General features: G+C 40.2%; 1 protein-coding gene across 8 annotated transcripts in view; it reads right to left on the bottom strand.

Moving 5' to 3' along the window:
- dock8 (dedicator of cytokinesis 8) overlaps nucleotides 1-18394 on the bottom strand; it is a 256091-nt gene that overhangs the window by 41526 nt on the left and 196171 nt on the right. For all 8 annotated transcript variants that reach the window (XM_072281729.1, XM_072281730.1, XM_072281731.1 and 5 more), the window contains 6 exons: nucleotides 16978-17147; nucleotides 15512-15654; nucleotides 8719-8901; nucleotides 7563-7695; nucleotides 6042-6129; nucleotides 4167-4263 (listed from right to left, as the gene is read on the bottom strand). In XM_072281729.1, the coding sequence (XP_072137830.1) occupies nucleotides 4167-4263; nucleotides 6042-6129; nucleotides 7563-7695; nucleotides 8719-8901; nucleotides 15512-15654; nucleotides 16978-17147 (814 nt within the window). The remainder of the gene's footprint in view (nucleotides 1-4166; nucleotides 4264-6041; nucleotides 6130-7562; nucleotides 7696-8718; nucleotides 8902-15511; nucleotides 15655-16977; nucleotides 17148-18394) is intronic.

The raw sequence follows: 18394 nt of genomic DNA, 5'->3' as shown, positions 1-18394 counted from the left end.
AGAACCAAAAGTATATTACACTTTTACTCCCTTCAGGAAAAAAAAGTTACAATTATTCATCTGGCGTCTTGTAAAGTTCGGAAATATATCTGATTTTTGCTGAACCTACACATGGAGTTTCTGTTAAGAAATCGTAACCAGCATTGATCAGGTGTAGCGAAAATGTAAGTCATGTAGATAAGAAATATGTTAAGAAATGAAACATACATTGCTGGAAATGTAATTTCTGTTTTATTTAAGCAGGAGTTGAAGAGAGTAAAGATAAAGTTCAAAGTTGAAAATAAAACATTATCAGAGTACATACATGTCACCACATACAACCCCGAGGTTCTTTTTCTGCAGGCATACTTAGCAAATCTATAGAACAGTAACTGTAAACTGAAAACAAACTGTCAAATGCAGATATAAATAAATAGCAATAAATAACAAGCATGAACTAACAGTATGACAGAGTCCTTAAATGAGTGTAGCTATCCCCTTTTGTTCAAGAGCCTGATGGCTGAGGGGTAGTAGCTATTTTTGAACCCGGTGGTGTGAGTCCTGAGGCTCCTATACTTTCTACCCAATGGCAGCAGTGAGAAAAGAACATAGTCTGTGTGGTGAGGATCTTTGACGATGGATGCTGCTTTTGTACGGCAACGTTTCATGTAGATGTGCTTAATGGTTGGGAGAGAAAGGCACTGGGCCAAATCCGCTACTGTTTGTAGGATTTCCACTCAAAGCCATATTGCCACCAGTCAGCACACTTTCCACCACACCCCTTTAGAAGTTTGCCAAGAGTTGATGACTTGCCAAACCTCCACAGACTCCTGAGGAAATAGAGGTGCTGTCATGCTTTCTTCACAATTATATTTATATGATGGTCTTCTGAGATGGTGACACCCAGGAATTTAAAGTTACTGATCGTCTCCAACTCTGATCCTCTGATGGTTACTCTCTCTGTTTTCCCCTCCTGAAGTCTACAACCAGTTCCTTGGTCTTATTGACATTGAGTGAGAGGTTGTTGTTATTACACCACTCAGCCAAGTTTTCAATCTCCCTCCTGTGTGCTGATTCATCACCACCTTTGATATAGCCCACAACAGTGGTGTTGTCAGCAAAATTGTATATGGTGTTGGAGCTGTACTTAGCCACCCAGTCATTGGTGTAAAGTGAGTAGAGCAGGGGGCTAAGCACACATCCCTGTGGTGCTCCTGTGTTGATGGAGATTGTGGAGGAGATGATTTTTTCCAAATCTAAACTGACTGGGGTACACAAGTGACAAAATCCAGGATCCAATTGCATAAGGGGCTATTGAGGCCCAGGTCTTAAGAGTTTACTGATTAGTTTTGAGGTGATGATAGGTGATGATGGGGTTAGATGCTGAGTTGTAATCGATAAACAGAATCCTGATGTATGCATCTTTTCTGTCCAGATGTTCCAGGCTTGTGTGACAAACCAGCAAGACAGCATCTGCTGTAGATCTGTTGCTTCGGCAGGTGAATTGGAGCAGATCAAAGTCACCACTCAGACAGGAGCTGATATGCTTCAACACCAGACTCTTAAAACACTTCATTGCTGTGGATGTAAGCAATGGGCAATAGTTATTTAGACAGGTTACCATGCTCTTCTTGGGCACCAATATGATTGAAGCCTGCTTGAAGCAGGTGGGTATCACACATTGGCAGAGTGAGAGATTGAAGATATTCATGAATACACAGCCAGTTGGTCAGCACAGGTCTTCAATACTCAGCTAGGTACTCCATCCGGACCAGATGCTTTCCTTGGATTCACTCTCTTGAGGGCAGCCCACACATCATCTTCAGGTACTGAGACCAAAGGATCTTTAGGAAATGTGGCGGTCGAAGTGAGCATAGAAGGCACTGAGCTCGTCTGGAAGCAAACCTCTGCTGTCCCCCAAGTCGTAAGATTTAACATTGTAGGAGGTTACGGCATTCAAATCCTGCCACAGCTGTCGAGCATCACTTGTTGACTCTGGCTAATTCGGAATCTCCACTTCACCCGAAAGATGGCTTTCCAGAAATCATACCTGCACTTCTTGTAGTTTTCTTGATCTCCAAACTTGAATGCCTCTGATCTGGCTCTCAGCAGGTTTCAGATTTCATTGTTAATCCAGAGTTTCTGATTGGGGAAAAACCCTAAATGATTTCATGGGGTCACACTTACCCACAGCTGTTTTAATAAGCTCTGTAATGACCCTGGTGTAGTCATTCACGACCTCAGGTAAGTTCTTGAACAAGGCCCAGTCCACTGACCAAAGGCAATCCAGTAACCATTCCTCTGCCTCCTGCAACCACCACTTGGTTGTCTTGATCCCTGGAGACTGCTCTTTAGGCTCTGTCTGTATGCAGGTAGTAGGATTACAGCCAAATGATCCCACTTGCCAAAATGCGGTCTCGGGAAGGAATGATAGGCATTCCGTATTGTAGTGTAACAGTGGTCTAGTGTGTTAGGACCTCTGGTGCAACAGGTTATGTGCTGGTGATAACTGGGCAGGATTTTCTTCAAACAGACTTGGTTAAGGTGCCAGCGATAAATTGAAATGAGTTGGGCTGGGCCATTTCTTGTTTACCGAGAGCATCGTGCAGTTTTGCGAGTGCTTGCTTATACTTGGCCCCTGGTGGTATGTAAACTAATGTTTTAGGATGATGACATTTCATTGTGATTGTTATATATTCCTAGAAATCAATTTAGAGAGATTTCTGCTTTTTATATTCATTCTTTCATCAGGATCGGAATCAGGTTTATTATGACTTATTGCTTTGTAGGAGCTGTGCAAAGTCATAAAAATTACTATAAATTACAAAATAAATAAACAGTATAGTAAAAGGAGTAACTATGTGTTGTTCATTGATTCATGGACTGTTCAGAAATCTTACGGCGAGCAGAAGCTGTTCCTAAATTGCTGAGTGTGGGTCTTCAGGCTCTGGTACCTCCTCCTCAATGGTAGTAGTAAAAAGGGGACATATCACAGATGCCAAGGGTCCTTAATGATGGATGCTGCCTTCTTCAGGCAACACCTCTGGAAGATACCCTCAGCGGTGAGGAGGGTTGTATACACGATGGATCTGACTGAATTTCTGCAGTCTCTTGCAATCCCGTGCATTGAATCCTCTGTACCAGGCTGTGTTACAGCTAGTGAGAACGTTCTCCATCAGAGCATAGAAATTTGCTAGAGTCTTTGGTGGCATTCCAAATTTCTTCAAACTCCTGAAGAATTAGAGCTGTTGATGTGATCTTTGTGACTGTATCAAAGTAATGGGCCTAGGATAGATCCTGTGAGATGTTAATACCCAGGGACTTGAAGTCGCTGACTCTTTTCTCTGCTGACCTATCAATGAGGACTGGTGTATGTGCTGCTGGCTTCCCCTCCATGAAGTCCATAATCAATCAACTCCTTGGTCTTGTAGACATTGAATGTGAGGTCATTGTTGCAACACCACTCAACCAGCTGAATTATCTCACTTCCATACGCCTCCTCAATGCCATTTGAGAATCTGTCAACAACAGTGGTATCATTGGCGACTTTACAGATGGCAGTCATGAGTGTAGAGAGAGTAGAGCAATGTAAGCATGCATCCTGAATGTGTGTCTGCGTTGAAGAAGAGATGTTAATACTGATCTGCAATGAAGCTACACCTAAAATGGGAAGCTCATTTGGAAGGAATTGGTCAATTTGCCATCAATTTTACTTTTTAGCTACATTAGGGAAAACGTGACCCTCTTTTATCCACCCTCTCACCCTAATAAAATAATCAGCCATGAAAAGGTAACAGTGCATTAAACGAATATGTGAACTTGGTGATAAATGAAAATAACCAGAGCATTTTCGGAGCAGCGTGGTCACATAAACATTCTTTGTTTTGGAGTTGACAATTCTGCATGCACACGCAATTTTGGTAAACTATATTTATCAGTATTTGATATATTTGATAGATCTGTATGGAAAACCATGGTGACCAAAGTACGCAGCGGATATGGTACCTAGACAGACATAGTTATCAGCCTCAGCACTATTTAACAGCACAGCTTAAATCCTGGTGAAGGATATCTCCAAACTTTTGGTTGAGACACTCAGACACAACTTAAACATAACTTCCAGGCTGAAAGAAAATGGTGTGATTCATTCTGTGGATGCAAATGTAATGTACTTATACTAATGTTACCTGTATAATTATTTCCAAGGTGTCTAAAATAATCAGATTAGCCTCTGTAACAAAATTCCCTGAAATCAGAGCTTCCTGATCCAGGTCTGCCTTGGTTCTGGAATAAAAGCAAATGAACCAGCAATGAAATTAGATTGTATTTTTAGAATAATAACTTTATAATATGTTGTTAAAATTAAAAGTAAGAATGAGTCTTTGTGACAGAACGATTGGATATTGAATCAATATAATTATTAATCATTACTGCAAACACGTTCAGTTGACATGTTGCTTTGGATATACAAAAAAAATTCAAACTAGTTACATTAAGCATGCAGGATGGATGAAGACAACAGAAGACTGATCAGAAGGATTGTTAATGCTTCCATTTATTTTGCAGAAGGGGAGATGGAGGCTTTGAGGAAAGAACTGCATAGCGGGATCTTCAGGCAGCTCAAAGCTTTTACACAAATGGTAAAGGTGGTGGGATTTGCACAGGGCCAGAAAGTAAAATGGATGGAATGTTTGAGAAAGGGCAGGAAATCATTTTTAAAGACTAAAGAGCAATATCAAGTGAGGGCATGAAAATAAAGTAAAGACTAACATGAGAATTTTAATTTTCTTCAAGTCTAAGTATCCAATTAGATCTGGAAGGGACTGCACCAAAATTTTAACTGGGTTTGTGGGAAGACAGAATATACACAGAGGAATTTTAGCGCAATTGAAGTTTGTGCAGGTGACTAACAAAGTGATTGTTGAAATAGTGTAACCTAAAGCTATTGGAGTTTAAGTGGCAAGTAGTTGGAGGAGGTATTCAGTAAGCTGTGAAGATGTTCTGAAACACAGTTCAGGACAGGACAAGAGATAATCTGCAGATGCTGAAAATCTGAGTAACGCACGCAAAATGCTGGAGGAATTCAGCAGGCCAGGGGCAGCATCTATGGAAAAAAGTACAGTCAATGTATTGATCGAGTCAAAAAGTACAGTGTCCTGCCGAAGGGTCTCGCCCGAAACATCAACTGTATTTTTTTCCATAGATGCTGTCTGACCTGCTTAGTTCCTCCAACATTTTGTGTGTATTGTCAGGCCAGAACAGTTGGGAGGAATTGTCTTTGGCATGAAAGCTAGCTGGAGGAAGAAGGTGGTGGGATCAAAAGTGAGCATGTACAGTTTATGCAGATGGCTGGTGATAACAACAGTACTAAATAGGTATAAATTATATTAAAGTAAAAACTTCATTGACATACAGTAAATAAGGGAATATGAAACTAGAAACTCACACTCACTATTTTATATATAACAAAAATAACGTTCAGCTCATTTCAATTGCCCGCAATTCCTGTTCCCTATAGAAACTCCAGCACAATCTGTGTAACTGGATAATCACCTATTTAGCAAGCACCTTTCATTTCTTGTACTCCATTCTGAGCCCTGCCCTTCGGAAAGAATCTCTAGGCTTTGAAAAGACGGCAGAGTATACTTTTTGAGAATGAATGAGGATGAGAGACATCAATTATGTGGATATACTGGTGAAGCTGCAATTGTTCTCTTTTGATGAGGAAAAAAATGAAGAGGAGTGATGTCTAAAGCCATTAATTATTTGTTGAAAGTTCGGACTAACTGTTTCCAGTGACAAGATGGCACAAATTTAAAGTCATTGGCACAGGACCTAGATACGATACAAGAAAATTTTATTTTCTACCCAGTGACTTGTTATCTGGAATGTGATGATAGGATATTGAAAAGAGATTCAATTATAAAATTTAACAGGCAGTTGAAAAAAAATTGAAGAAAAGGATTGTGAAGAAAGAGTAGGGCCACAGATCTGATCGAGTCAAATGGAATCCTTTTGCCCAGTGTTTCTATATTGAAAAATCCTTCATAAGGCCTACATACTTTTCTTGCTTCTCATTGCCCTGTCGCCATTGTGTTTGATCTTTCCTCCATCGCAGGTTTTCATTTATGCCAAAGTTTCTTTCATTCCCTAAAACAAAAATATAATTAACAAATAAGCAAACATTTGGAAATATTTCTTTGCTAACTTTATGGATATCAATGTGATGTCTAATTCTTAATTAAAGTAAACTCAAATTGGGTTTTTGTTTAAAGTCACGAGTAGTTGAACGGTTGATAGATTTTTGATCGCTCAGGGCATGAAGGCAGGAAATTGGGGCTGAGAGGAAAAATGGATCAGCCATGATGAAATGGAGCAGAATGGCATAATTCTGCTCCTATAACTTATGATTTTATGATCTAATAGAAGATGGAAATTCTGTAATCTTGTACTAGGATACAATATTATGGACCTATCTTGACCTGTGCTCTTTGCTAGGACTATAGAATTACTCTTCAATATAAGGGATTTGATGACTGTTAATTTGATAATTTTTGTAGATTATGTTGTCACCTGAGTGTTGACATTTGTAATGTCACCTCCATGCACATGATGACAGTGTTGCAAGCAGAATCAGAATAATGTAACTATGCTACAAAGCAAATCTTCCCTCTACTCAGGCACTCAGATGAAGCCACTTTCCCCTTGGACTTTTAAAGGCAATAATACTCGGCATACTGCAAATTTTTCAGAAGCCTTAGTTTTTCTTGCTTCTGTTTGTCTGACATTCAACCACCTGGATTTCCAATCAATGAAAATCTGTAGCATGGAGGAAGATGGAAAGTAGAAATGTAGGTAATCACCGAGATTTTCAAGAAACCATTGAGTTACAAAGTTACAAACAGAAGCTTGTTAGATTATCACCTTATTAAAAATTGGAAGGTTTGTGTAACTTATCAATCAAAACAACTAAAGTATAGCTTTGAAGATAAAGACAGAAAATGTAGCAGATATTCAGCTGGTCAGTCAGCATCCATTGAAGAGAGATGGTTAACGTTTCAGTCTGGAATCCTCTGTTAACCTGACTATTTCCAATATTTACTGTTTTCAACTACCGATTTCCATCATTTGTGTTTTTATTTTGTTTTCACAGCATTGAGCTATTTGGAGGATACTGCAATATAAGCAACTTGGATGACAAACATATAACAACAGGAGCTGTTGCACATGAATAGTTTCCTCATCAGTGCGAGCATTCATGCAAGACATCACTTGTAATTAATAATAGCATCTCACAAAATATATAGATTTAGAAACTGCACTTGAATAAGATTTAATTGGTACAAATTCAAGAAGGAAGAAAGGATTCAATAGTCAGACAGAGCCTTTATTCAAGTATCTTTTCTACTGCCAGAGAATGAGGCCATTCAGCCCATTGAACCTAAGCCAGATTTCAGATCAATCTCGTGAATCCCATTCTCCCACTTATTTTCATTGCCATTATTCTCATGGTGTTAGCGAATATTCTGAGTTAAAATGACTGGTTTTAATTACGGGTAGCAAAAAGAAGATGAGTGGCTTACCTGGTCCACGACATCGCTTCATCATTTCTCCACGAGCTCCTGCATTCCCTAGAAGCACCTCTTCTAGACGTGCCTTCGTATGTTTGCTTTTTTGCAGAGCTTGTGTGCTAACTTTATCTGAGGTTCCTTTGCCCTGAAACAAACAGAACCAGGATACCACTTTCTCTCAGTGCTAAAATATCTCTCTGTACCAAACCTATATTATACCAGCAATTGGTAGTCCAGAGATCAAGTCAATCACTGGAATTATTATTGTTGTTTTGCATATATTATTTTATGTTTGTGGACTGCTGTTGAGAGAATAAATACTATGGATATGAAATTCCTTGTAAACTTCCCCATGAAGGTCTATTGGATCACAGTCCAGCATTGAAGAGTTCCCAGCATGGCTTTTACACTGCTGCAAAAAGGGACTGATGTATAGAGTGGAGGTTAGTTCAGTGTGACGTGCATCAACAGTTCCTATAAAATATAACACTCTGGTTCAATATGTCCAATTTTATTGGAGGACTTGTGCATTGATTTCACCTGAAGCCACTAATAGAGGTGATATCATGCCAGTTCTGCTATTCAACAAATGACAAAGTAACCATGGTTACTGCAGAAAGAAAAGTGGATGAAGGACATGTAAGCATTCAAGGTGTATTTGGAGGTTGACACTAATCTTGATAATTGTGACCATTGACACGAGACAGACATATGTAAAAATGGACAAACCGCAAAGTGAGTCGTTACTATTTTAAGTCTGCAGGAGGCCGGACTAAGTATCCATGATATCAATGACGGCATGTAGGTGTCAGGCACTTTTCAGTACAGGTGTGTGCGCTAATAGACCACTGTGCAAACTGTTGATTGTCTTACATTATCTCAGTTTGTGCATGCCCTTATGGCAGATGCATTTTCTGAAAATAGCAGCAACTATGACCCATTTATAAAAACATTAGCATGGAACAGTAACTTTTTCCAGAGGGGCTTAAATAGAAATAAAATGTTAGAAATTTAAATTAATACCAACAAATGCACAAGATTCAACATTGATGAAGATTCCTAGTTGAAAGAGTTGACATCTGTTGAACTTTCATCTGTACCTAGATGCAGTGTTAAATATAAGAAGGTACTCTCTACAATTCATGCAGTAATTAAGCTAGGTTCTTACCCTGTACTCAAAGCAGGAAACACATAGGTACAGCAAGTCTAAGATCTTGTTGAGCTGAGACACAGGAAGATCTGAAGCCCATTTTGTCATTAGAGTTTGATCAGCGTTCTTTAGGATCCATAAAAAGCAAATCAGCAATGTCCGACTTGCATCACTAGCCAATGGATTAATCTGTTTGCTTGGCTGCAGAGAAATAAAATTAAACCTTCAATAATCATGCAAAACCCTAATTTCATTGTTCATACTTTTATTTTTTGTATAAAACAGGTGAAGCTTGGTTTTCGATGTTCCATCTGACTCCATCCTATTCATCTAAAATAGCTGGATTTAAGGTATCCAGTTGCTTAACCAATTCCAGGGATGACATGGTAGTGTAGTGGTTAGCACAAACACATTACAGTGCCTGTGATCAATCAATGGGGTCTCATTTCTGTCTGTAAAGAGTTTCTACGTTCTTCCTTGGACCATGTAAGTTTCCTCCAGGTGCTTTCATTTCCTCCCACATTCCAAGGATCCACAGGTAGGGTTAGTGAGATGTGGGCATATTATGTTGGTGCCTGTATTACTGTGACACTTGCAGGCTGCCCCCGGCACAATCCTTACTGATCTGATTTGACGCAAATGATACATTTCACTGTATGTTTCAATGTACATGTGACAAATAAGACTAATCTTTAAGACCTTAAAAAAATCTTTAATTGCAGCTTAATCAAGTGTACGGAGTTTGCCATATGATGTTTCAATATAGTGAACTCATGATTCTTATGCAGTAGTCAAGGACAAATACAAATTTGCGAACATTGTGGCGGAGAAATTCTGGAAGTCCTTCTGATTGCCTGCCATAACATTGGGATCTGAGAGGGACCCAGAAGAAATGGTGGAAATGGACACTTTCACACATTTACATTGGGAGAATTGGGGAATGGATGGGTAACAGGTTGTTTTTCAATTTTGGCAAACTTCCTGCGGGAAACACCCAGCCAAATTTCCATGTTTGGTGTGCCAGATTAAAACAGAGGATGTACAATGAGTTACAATGGATTCAACAATTTTGCTGAGTTACTTCAAGGCAGTTTGTTCAAGTTCGAGTTTAAATGTCATTCCACCATTCGCTAATACCCATGAATACAGCCAAACAAAGCAGGGTTACTTTGGGGCTAAGGTGCAAAACACAGTCCCGACAGTCACGCACAAGCACAAGCTGCAGTTGAAATGTTACGTCTGAAGGATGTATTTATCTTTCACTGCTAGTGACTGACTGAGCTGCTCCAAGACTTTAAACTTTACATTATACCCTGGCTATCCATGCATTATCATAATTCTTAACTACAGAACTTTTCAGTTTGTTAATTTCAGACATTCTGCTGCATTTGCTACAAACTTTGTTGGTGACACAGCGCAAAGTTGGAAAAGAGTTTGGGAGCTTACACCTTTCTTTGGGTGGGCTGAAATCAGCACCGGAGGTCATTTGCCAGTATGCAGTGCGAAATCATCACAGGGCCAATAAAAAGGAAGGACATGTTAACAGAACGGCCATTGCTGGACTGGGCGAGTGTTAGAGAGGTCTGGCTTTGGCTCAACAGGTTTGGGCAAGCACAGGTGGAGGTTCTAAGTAAGTAAGTAAGAAAGTTTCTAGTAAATCTTTTTTTCAAGCAGTACAACGCGAATGCACTGAGAATTGATCTAGAGGTAATTGCATGTTCCTTGTGTGAGATGTGGGAAATTTGGGAGACCTCATCTCCCCGATAACCACATTAGCACAAAGCGCACCTAGCTGCAGCTCCTTAGAGACCATGTTAAGGAACTGGATCTGCAGCTTGATGACCTTTGGCCATAGCAGAGTATGAGGAGGTGATAGGAGCTACAGGGAGGTAGTCACCCTTCAGTTGCAGAAGGCAGGTCCCTGGGTCACTGTAAGTAATAAGCAGCCAGTGCGGAGTATCTCTGTGGTCATTACCCTCAATAATAAGTATACCACTTTGCATGCTGTTTTAAGGAGGGAATGACTACCACAGCAACCAGGTCTTTGGCACAGTCTGGCTCCGTGGCTCAGATGGGAAGGGAGAGAAGATGACTGTAGTAGTGAGAGCGGATTCCATAATTAGAGGAACAGAAAGCAGATTCTGTGCACGTGAAAGAGACACTTTGCCTCCCAGGTGCCAGGGTCAGGGATGCCTTGGATTGAGTCCACAACATTCCAAAGGGGGAGGGTGAACAGCCGGAAGTCGTGGTACAGATTGGTACCAGTAACAATGACGAGGTCCCTAAGAGAGAATACAGGGAGTTAGGCAGTAAGCTGAAAAGCAGGACATCTTGGGATTACTGCCTGTGCCAAATGCCAGTGATTGTAAGAATAGGGTGATTTGGCAGATGAATGCTTGACTGTGGAATTGGTGTGGGGCCAGCATTTAAGATTTCTGGATCATTGGGATCACTTCTAGGGAATTATGACTTGTACAAAAAGAACAGGTTACATCTGAAACTGGGGGTATATCAATATCCCTGTGGGCACGTTTGCTAGAGCTGTTGGGGAGGGTTTAAACTAACTTGAATGCATGTAGTATACAAATAGATAGATGATCTTATGGTGGAGTTAGAAACTGGCAGGTATGATGTGGGCATCTCTGAGTCATGGCTGAGAGAATATCATAGTTGGAAGCTTAACATCCAAGGATACACATTGTATCAAAAGGACAGACAGGTAGGCAAAGGAGGTGGGGTGGCTTTATTGGTGAAAAATGAAATCAAATCCTTAGGAGTAGCTGCCCAAGGAAGAGAAGATATAGAATCCTTGTGGGTAGAGTTAAGAAGCTGCAAGGGTAAAAAGACCCTGATGGGGGTTATATTCAGGTCTCTGAACATTAGCCAGGATGTGGGCTACAAATTACCATGGGAGGTAGGAAAGGAGTGCACAAAGAGAAATGTGATAATCAAGGGCGATTTTCATATGCAGGTAGATTGGGAAAATCCGGTTGGTACTGGATCCCAAGAGAGGAACTTATAGATTTCCTATGAGATGGCTTTTTAGGGCAGCTTCTGGTTAAGTCCACTAGGGGAGTGGCAATTCTGGGTTAGGTGTCATTTAATGATCTAGATTTGATTAGGAAGCTTAAGGTAAATTAACTCTCAGGAGGCAGTGATCATAATATGAAAGAATTCGCCCTGTAGTTTGAGAAGGAGTTGTTAAATCGAATCTATCAGTATTACAGTGGAGTAAAAGAATTTCAGAGGCACGAGAGAGGACCTGGCCAAAGTAGAACGGATGGGAACACTAGCAGGGATGACGGCAGAACAGCAGTGGCTGGTGTTTATGGAGGAAATGCGGAAGGTGCAGGAAAGATACATCCCAAAAATGAAGAAGTATCCTAAAGTGAGGATGGTGCACCCATGGCTGGCAAGAGAAGTCAAAGCATAAAAGCAAAAGAAAAGGCATATAATATAGCAAAAGTAAGTGGGAAAGTAGACAATTTGGAATCTCTTGAAAAACAACAGAAGGCAACTAAAAATGCCATAAAAAGAGAAAAGAAGAAATATGAGGGTAAACTAGTCAAAAATATAAAAGAGTATACAAAAAGATTTTCAGATATATAAAGAGTAAAAGACAGGGGTTGGTTTTGAGTTCGCTTCTTTTCACGTTGTATGTCAATGATTTGGATGAAGGAATTGATGACTTTGTGACCAAGTCTGTGGATGATACAAATATAAGTTTAAGGGCAAGTAGTGTTGGGGAAGCAGAGTGTCTGCAGAGGAATTTCGACAGGTTGGGAGAATGGGCTAAGAAGTCATTGGATATATTTAAGGCAGAGGTTGATAGGTTCTTGATTAATCAGAGCACCAAAGGTTATGGGGGGGGGGGGAGGTAAGAGCATGGGGTTGAGAGGGACAGTAAATCAGCTATGATGGAATGGTGCAGAAGATCTGATGGGCCGAACAACCTAGTTCTGCTACTACGTCTTATGATCAAAGTTGGGAAAAGAATCGTAGAATTTCTGAACAAGGAAGTTTTTTTGTACAAATCTAAAACTTTGTCACAGAGAAAGTTCCATAGCAATCCTATGATATTCTGCTGAACAGACTGTACTTGGAATTAAGACAAACTAAATTCAGAACACATCTTTTTTGTACTAGGGTAGGGACCATTAGCTCATGGCTGGTGCATTCCACAAGAGATAAGAGTTTGTTAAAATTCCTCTATGTGCTATTTTTATCATGCTAGTTAAAATGCAATAAATACTTGCAGCTGTTATTTTCAAGCAGATAATCAGTGTTCCAAAAATGGTGGAGGATACCAAACTAATTGGAAGTTTTAAAAAGCCATATTAGTTCCCACCAATAAAACTCTAAATTATATTAAGAGGGAAATCACTATAAAATGGTAGGTTGAATATTGTGCCATGAGTTTCCATCCTTCAGGAGAAGTTGTCAAGTAAATATATGATTATTCTTTTGGAAAACTTTAGTAAAAGTAACTATTCTTGGGATTATGGATATAGCTTAGAAGGCCAATATTTTATTCCTATCTCTATTTGGTCCTGAGAAGAATCCATGAATGGCTATAATCAACTTTGTTTAGCTACTTTTACCGTGCCGATGGCTGGAGTGTTCCATAATTTGAGTTCAATTTGAAGTATTTCCAAGTCACGACAGTGACAGATTTCTAGAGGAAGATGGATTTGTGATCTTCCCATTTACCTTCATCTCTCATCCCTTTGATTGGTTTAGGTGAAGTTGTCAGAGAGGTAATGGCAGCCTTCAGATAACATATGCTACAATCTCAGTGCTGTTGGGAGCTTCTAATGGGGAGGAGAATGGAGTGTGAATTACGTTGTCCTTGTTGAATTGAGCTTCGTGGGACTTGTTCCAGATACTGCCATCAGCTCAATGGATTATGATTTGTGGGTAATGGGCAGCCTTTGGTGAATTTAGAATTGATTCCTTAGCCTTGAAACAGCTCTAGTAACTATCCTTATGGGGCTGGTATGCTTGAACTTTGCCAGCGGTTTCAGGATGCTAATGTTAAGGGATTCATTGATGATAATGTTAGTCAGCATCAAGAAGCGGCCATATTCTTCCTAATGGTTCATATGGCACGGCACGCATGCTGTCTGGCAGTCATCTACTCCTTTTTCAGTGTTGTCCATGTCTTCCTGTACAGGGCGTTGATTACCTCTATCTGAGGAACAACAAGTCGAGATGAACATAGAATTTCATTAGTGAACAAAGCCAGCTAAACAGGACTGAGACCCTGAGCCAGGTATTGAAGTGCTTCACCAAGCAATATGTAGGTATGAATTTAAACACATTTATTGCAGACCAAAAATGCTGCATTACCTTGCAAGGGATATGTAGCACAATTGAGAAAACACAGAGGAGTTGCAGGAAATGTGTAAATATATTGGTTTATAATATCATTGATACTCTTCTCCATTTGCTTCCACTATTAGTGAGCAAAGCATTAGGCAGTCAGCAAGCATCTCAGCAGGTTAGACAATTACAGGAGAACAAAAAAGAATGGGTTGTTCTTGCACCATTGTAGAGGCTGCTACAATGAGTACTCCTAATGTTAGTTGATGAAAGCTGAGTATTGGAAGCAGGGTACAATGTGCAGCTCGCACTATACTGTGCTTTCACCATGCTGACTGATAAGTTCATCCCCTTTGATCATGTTACAATATTTAGAATTGATAAAAGGATTATTAGAATTCAAAGCCTACAGGAACATCAGATGCAGAGGTAGAATTAGGCAGGAATGGCTGCTTTTCAATCTTATTCTCCTGTCTTCTCTCCATAACCCTTAACCCCCCTTGCCAATCAAGAACTTATCAATCTCTGCCTTAAATACATCCAATGACTTGACCTCCATAGCTCATGGTGGCAATGATTTCCACAGATTCACCATTCTGTGGCTGAAGAAATTCTTCCTCGTCTCAGTTCGAAAGGGATGCCCATTTATTTAGAGGCTGTTTCCTTCAATCCTACACTCATCTACTAATGAAGTATCCTCTTCATGTCCGCTCTATCTAGGCCTTTCAGTTTTCGGTAGGTTTCAATAAAAAAGCACCCCCCCCCTCCGCCACCCATGCTTCTGAACTCCAATGAGTATAGGAACAGAACCATCAGGAGCTCCTCATCCATTAAGCCTTTCAGTCCCAAGGTCATTCTTGTCATAGTCGCCAGGGCCAGTACATCTTTCCTTAGATACGGGGCCCAAAGTTGCTCACAATGTTACAAATACAGTCTGATCAATGCCCTAAAAAGCCTCAGCAGCACATCCTTCTATTTACTGTATATTCTTACAATAAATGCTAACTTTGGGTTTGCCTCCCTTACCACCAGCTTAACCTGCAAGTCAACCTTAAAGAATCAAGGAATCTTGAACTACGATTCCCAAGTCCCAATGAACTTCTGATTTCTGAATTCTCTCCCCATTTAGAAAATAGTACACACCTTTATTCTTTCAACCAATGTGCATAACCTCACACTTTACTGTTTTATCTTTTTTAAAAGTTCTCAATAAATCTTTTGGATGTGACCAGGTGAAATTGTTATGTAATATTAGCATATGGCATATATTTTTAACTACATGTAAATCAGATTCTGACATAAAAATGATCACTTGGCATTACCTCACTCCGTATTCTGAAATAAGATATCGCAGCATCACAGAAGCACCATTGTATTGTGAGTGACACCATAGTGATAAAGTTACCACCTGGCTAATCAAATGCTTGCTTTCTTCTAGGTTTAGGATTTAAATAATAAACAAAAGACTTCTGAAGGACTCTCAGCATACCAGTGATGAGCATGTTATTCCAGTACTCCTCAGCATTGTGTTTACAGGATTTCCAGCTATCAAAACGGCAACTGAATGATGGAGGGGGCTAACATCTGAGTCACCATCTGAACCACTTGGTCGAGACTTCTTAGACCGAGCTTCTGAAAAGGAAAACATATTAATGAAAAGCTGTGATGATGAAGTTCAACCTGTTGGTACCACTCAACGACAATCAGATTCCCAAATTACTTGATGTTGTGAGGAAAATATTGATTTGAAAATGAAAGACCAACAACAAACATCTTGACTGCCTTTTCTTTCTTCAGACTACTATCATGGAATATACCATGAGACATCTACGTGAAATATTGCCGCAAAAAAAAAGCAGCATCCATCAAAGATTCTCACTGCTGCATCAGGTAGAAGTTACAAGAGCTTTAGGACTCACACCATCAGGTTCAAGAATAGTTATTACCCCCTCAACCATCAGGCACTTGAACAAAAGGGGATAACTGCACTCATTCTATTTCTGGTGTTCTAACATCAATGGGCTCACTGTAAGGACTTTTTATCTTGTTATTTCATGCTCTCGTTATTTATTGCTATTTATTTACGTTTGCAATTGCACAGTTTGTTGTTCATTAATCCTGTTTACAGTTACTGTTCTATAGGTTTGCCAAGAATGCCTGCAGGAAAAGAATCTCAGGGTTGTATGTGGTGACATGTATGTACTCTGATAATAAATTTTACCTTGTACTTTGAAATTTACCACACTGTCTTATCCTGGAGCCCACTCCGAGTTCCTTTTTTGCGTGGAATTCAGCAGAATTTATACTTTATGTTAAAAGCCTGATTTGGATGGAAGTTATTTTCAATTGTTACTGTTTAGCCTTCTTATACAATGATATAAGCAGGCTTGGAGCAACAATGCACTGAGAATTAACAAGGTTTATACTGGTGTCTAAGCCAATTCTTCATGGCATTTTTCCAAATTATACAGGACGGCAGTGGAAGACAACCTTGGATTTGATCTTGATGGCCTTTGCTATTAGACAGGCTGCAAGAACTCAATGTCAAAGATAACACGCGAAGGGAACATTTTCATCTGAGGCACCGGAGAGCAGTAATGAAACCTGATGTATGCATCTATAATTTTGTTTGGGAAAGGAATACCAAGGGGAGATCATTTGCAGGAACCAATTTTGAAGTTGTCTCATCAATGGGATTTGGTCTCAATTTCTATAGGATCACCAATAACACATTTGTTGAAATGCAAGACCAACCATCAACTCTGAACACTACTTGCAAGTTGTGCTCAAAACATTTATAGATCCGTAAAAGGTTGTGCAAAGCAGCCCACATCCACGCGCGTACCCCTCTGCTGAGAGTGCATTTTCAATGATCCATGAATATACACAGATGTTAACATAGCTTTGCATGCTCCTAGCTCTTGTGCTAACGTTAATCACAAGAAAATCTGGTACCTGTGAAGTCGTATAGCTGTGGCAATGCATCCATTATGATTCCTATCAGAGGGAGGTATAAAGCAGCTATTTTAGTTTTAATTTTTGACTTTGAATAGCGGGAGTCCAGATCGTGTGAACACAGCAGACTGAGCACTCCATTGACAGCCTTCTTCTGTACTTTAGCTATCCTGCAGGAATAAACAAACAACAGATGGTCAACCATTTTTATTCCATGGTGTTTCTACGATTGTCCCCACAGAAGGACAACCAGACATCTCCATAGGCCAAGTGCAGGAGAATATGACGAGCTCAGTTAGGCAACTTGATTGGCATGGATGAGATGGGCTGGAAGACATGAGCTTCATGAGCCTCTGATTCTAAAGTTTTACTGTTGTTTTTGACATTTGCTAATTTGGATCAGACATTGCACACACTATGATACCCATATTAAAAGGATCCTAAGCCTTGAGTACATATCAAAGCAAACTACTTATGAGGATCTTAAGATTTACTGGAGAGGAGTTAATCAGGAGGACACAATGGGTCCCATGGATAGAATGATTGTAGCATCTCTGCCAGCTGAGCTAGGCTTATCAATTGAAACAGCTATCTTTCATATTGTATTAACTAAACTGGTCTGACTCTTCCAGGATCCAAGCCTGGGGAGGATTGATGGATACTTTCTCAGTTGGATTCAATAAAGGTCCCAGAAAAATAACCTAGTTAGGTATCAGTCTGTCTTTTTTTTGCCAGGGTTTTCTCCCCTAGTCTACTTACTTATTCCCATTTAACCTTCCAGGATCTCCTTTAGGCAATGGGCTTTTACAGCTGGTGGTTTGGTTCCTGAGGCCATGGACTATTGGACATCACAAACTATAGGATGTGCACACCATGGGATGCCAGGTTGCCAAACCTTCAAGTCCCTGAAGGTACAGCAGAAGATTTCTCTCTCACGTGGCTCTTCTTTTTTGAACTGGATTAGCAGCACAGGCTGAGGGTGAGAACAGCTCCAGTATGTGGCATGTTATTCCTCTCCATCCACAGGACCGACACAACAGATGGGCCTGCGGTGCACTGAAACAGCAGGAGATGATGCCACTCCTCCTCAGCACATCGTGCAGTAGAAGCTGGTGCTCCCAAGTCATCTGCCCGAATCCATTGTCTCTGCTGGAGGAAAGGACCCGAGCCCCAGGAAGTGTGTAGTAACCTTGTAGAGGAACTGGGACAAGAGTAACAATTGCAACTCTCTTTTCACCTATTTATGCTTTGAGACATGGGCACTGTGAACATCTGCTGTCTGTCCCTAATTGCCTTTGTGAAACCCAGCAGGAGTCCTTCCATGTTGAATCTAATGACTTTATGCTTTGCATATGACCCCACCTCAGCTACGTACTCACTAGAGGATTGAATCAGACTTTGACTATTCCATAATACA

This window comes from Mobula birostris, chromosome 17 (assembly GCF_030028105.1).
Source record: "Mobula birostris isolate sMobBir1 chromosome 17, sMobBir1.hap1, whole genome shotgun sequence".
NCBI classification, from domain to species: Eukaryota; Metazoa; Chordata; class Chondrichthyes; order Myliobatiformes; family Myliobatidae; genus Mobula; species Mobula birostris.
Note: the sequence above shows the minus strand (reverse complement) of the source record. Positions and strands in the feature narration are given on the sequence as shown.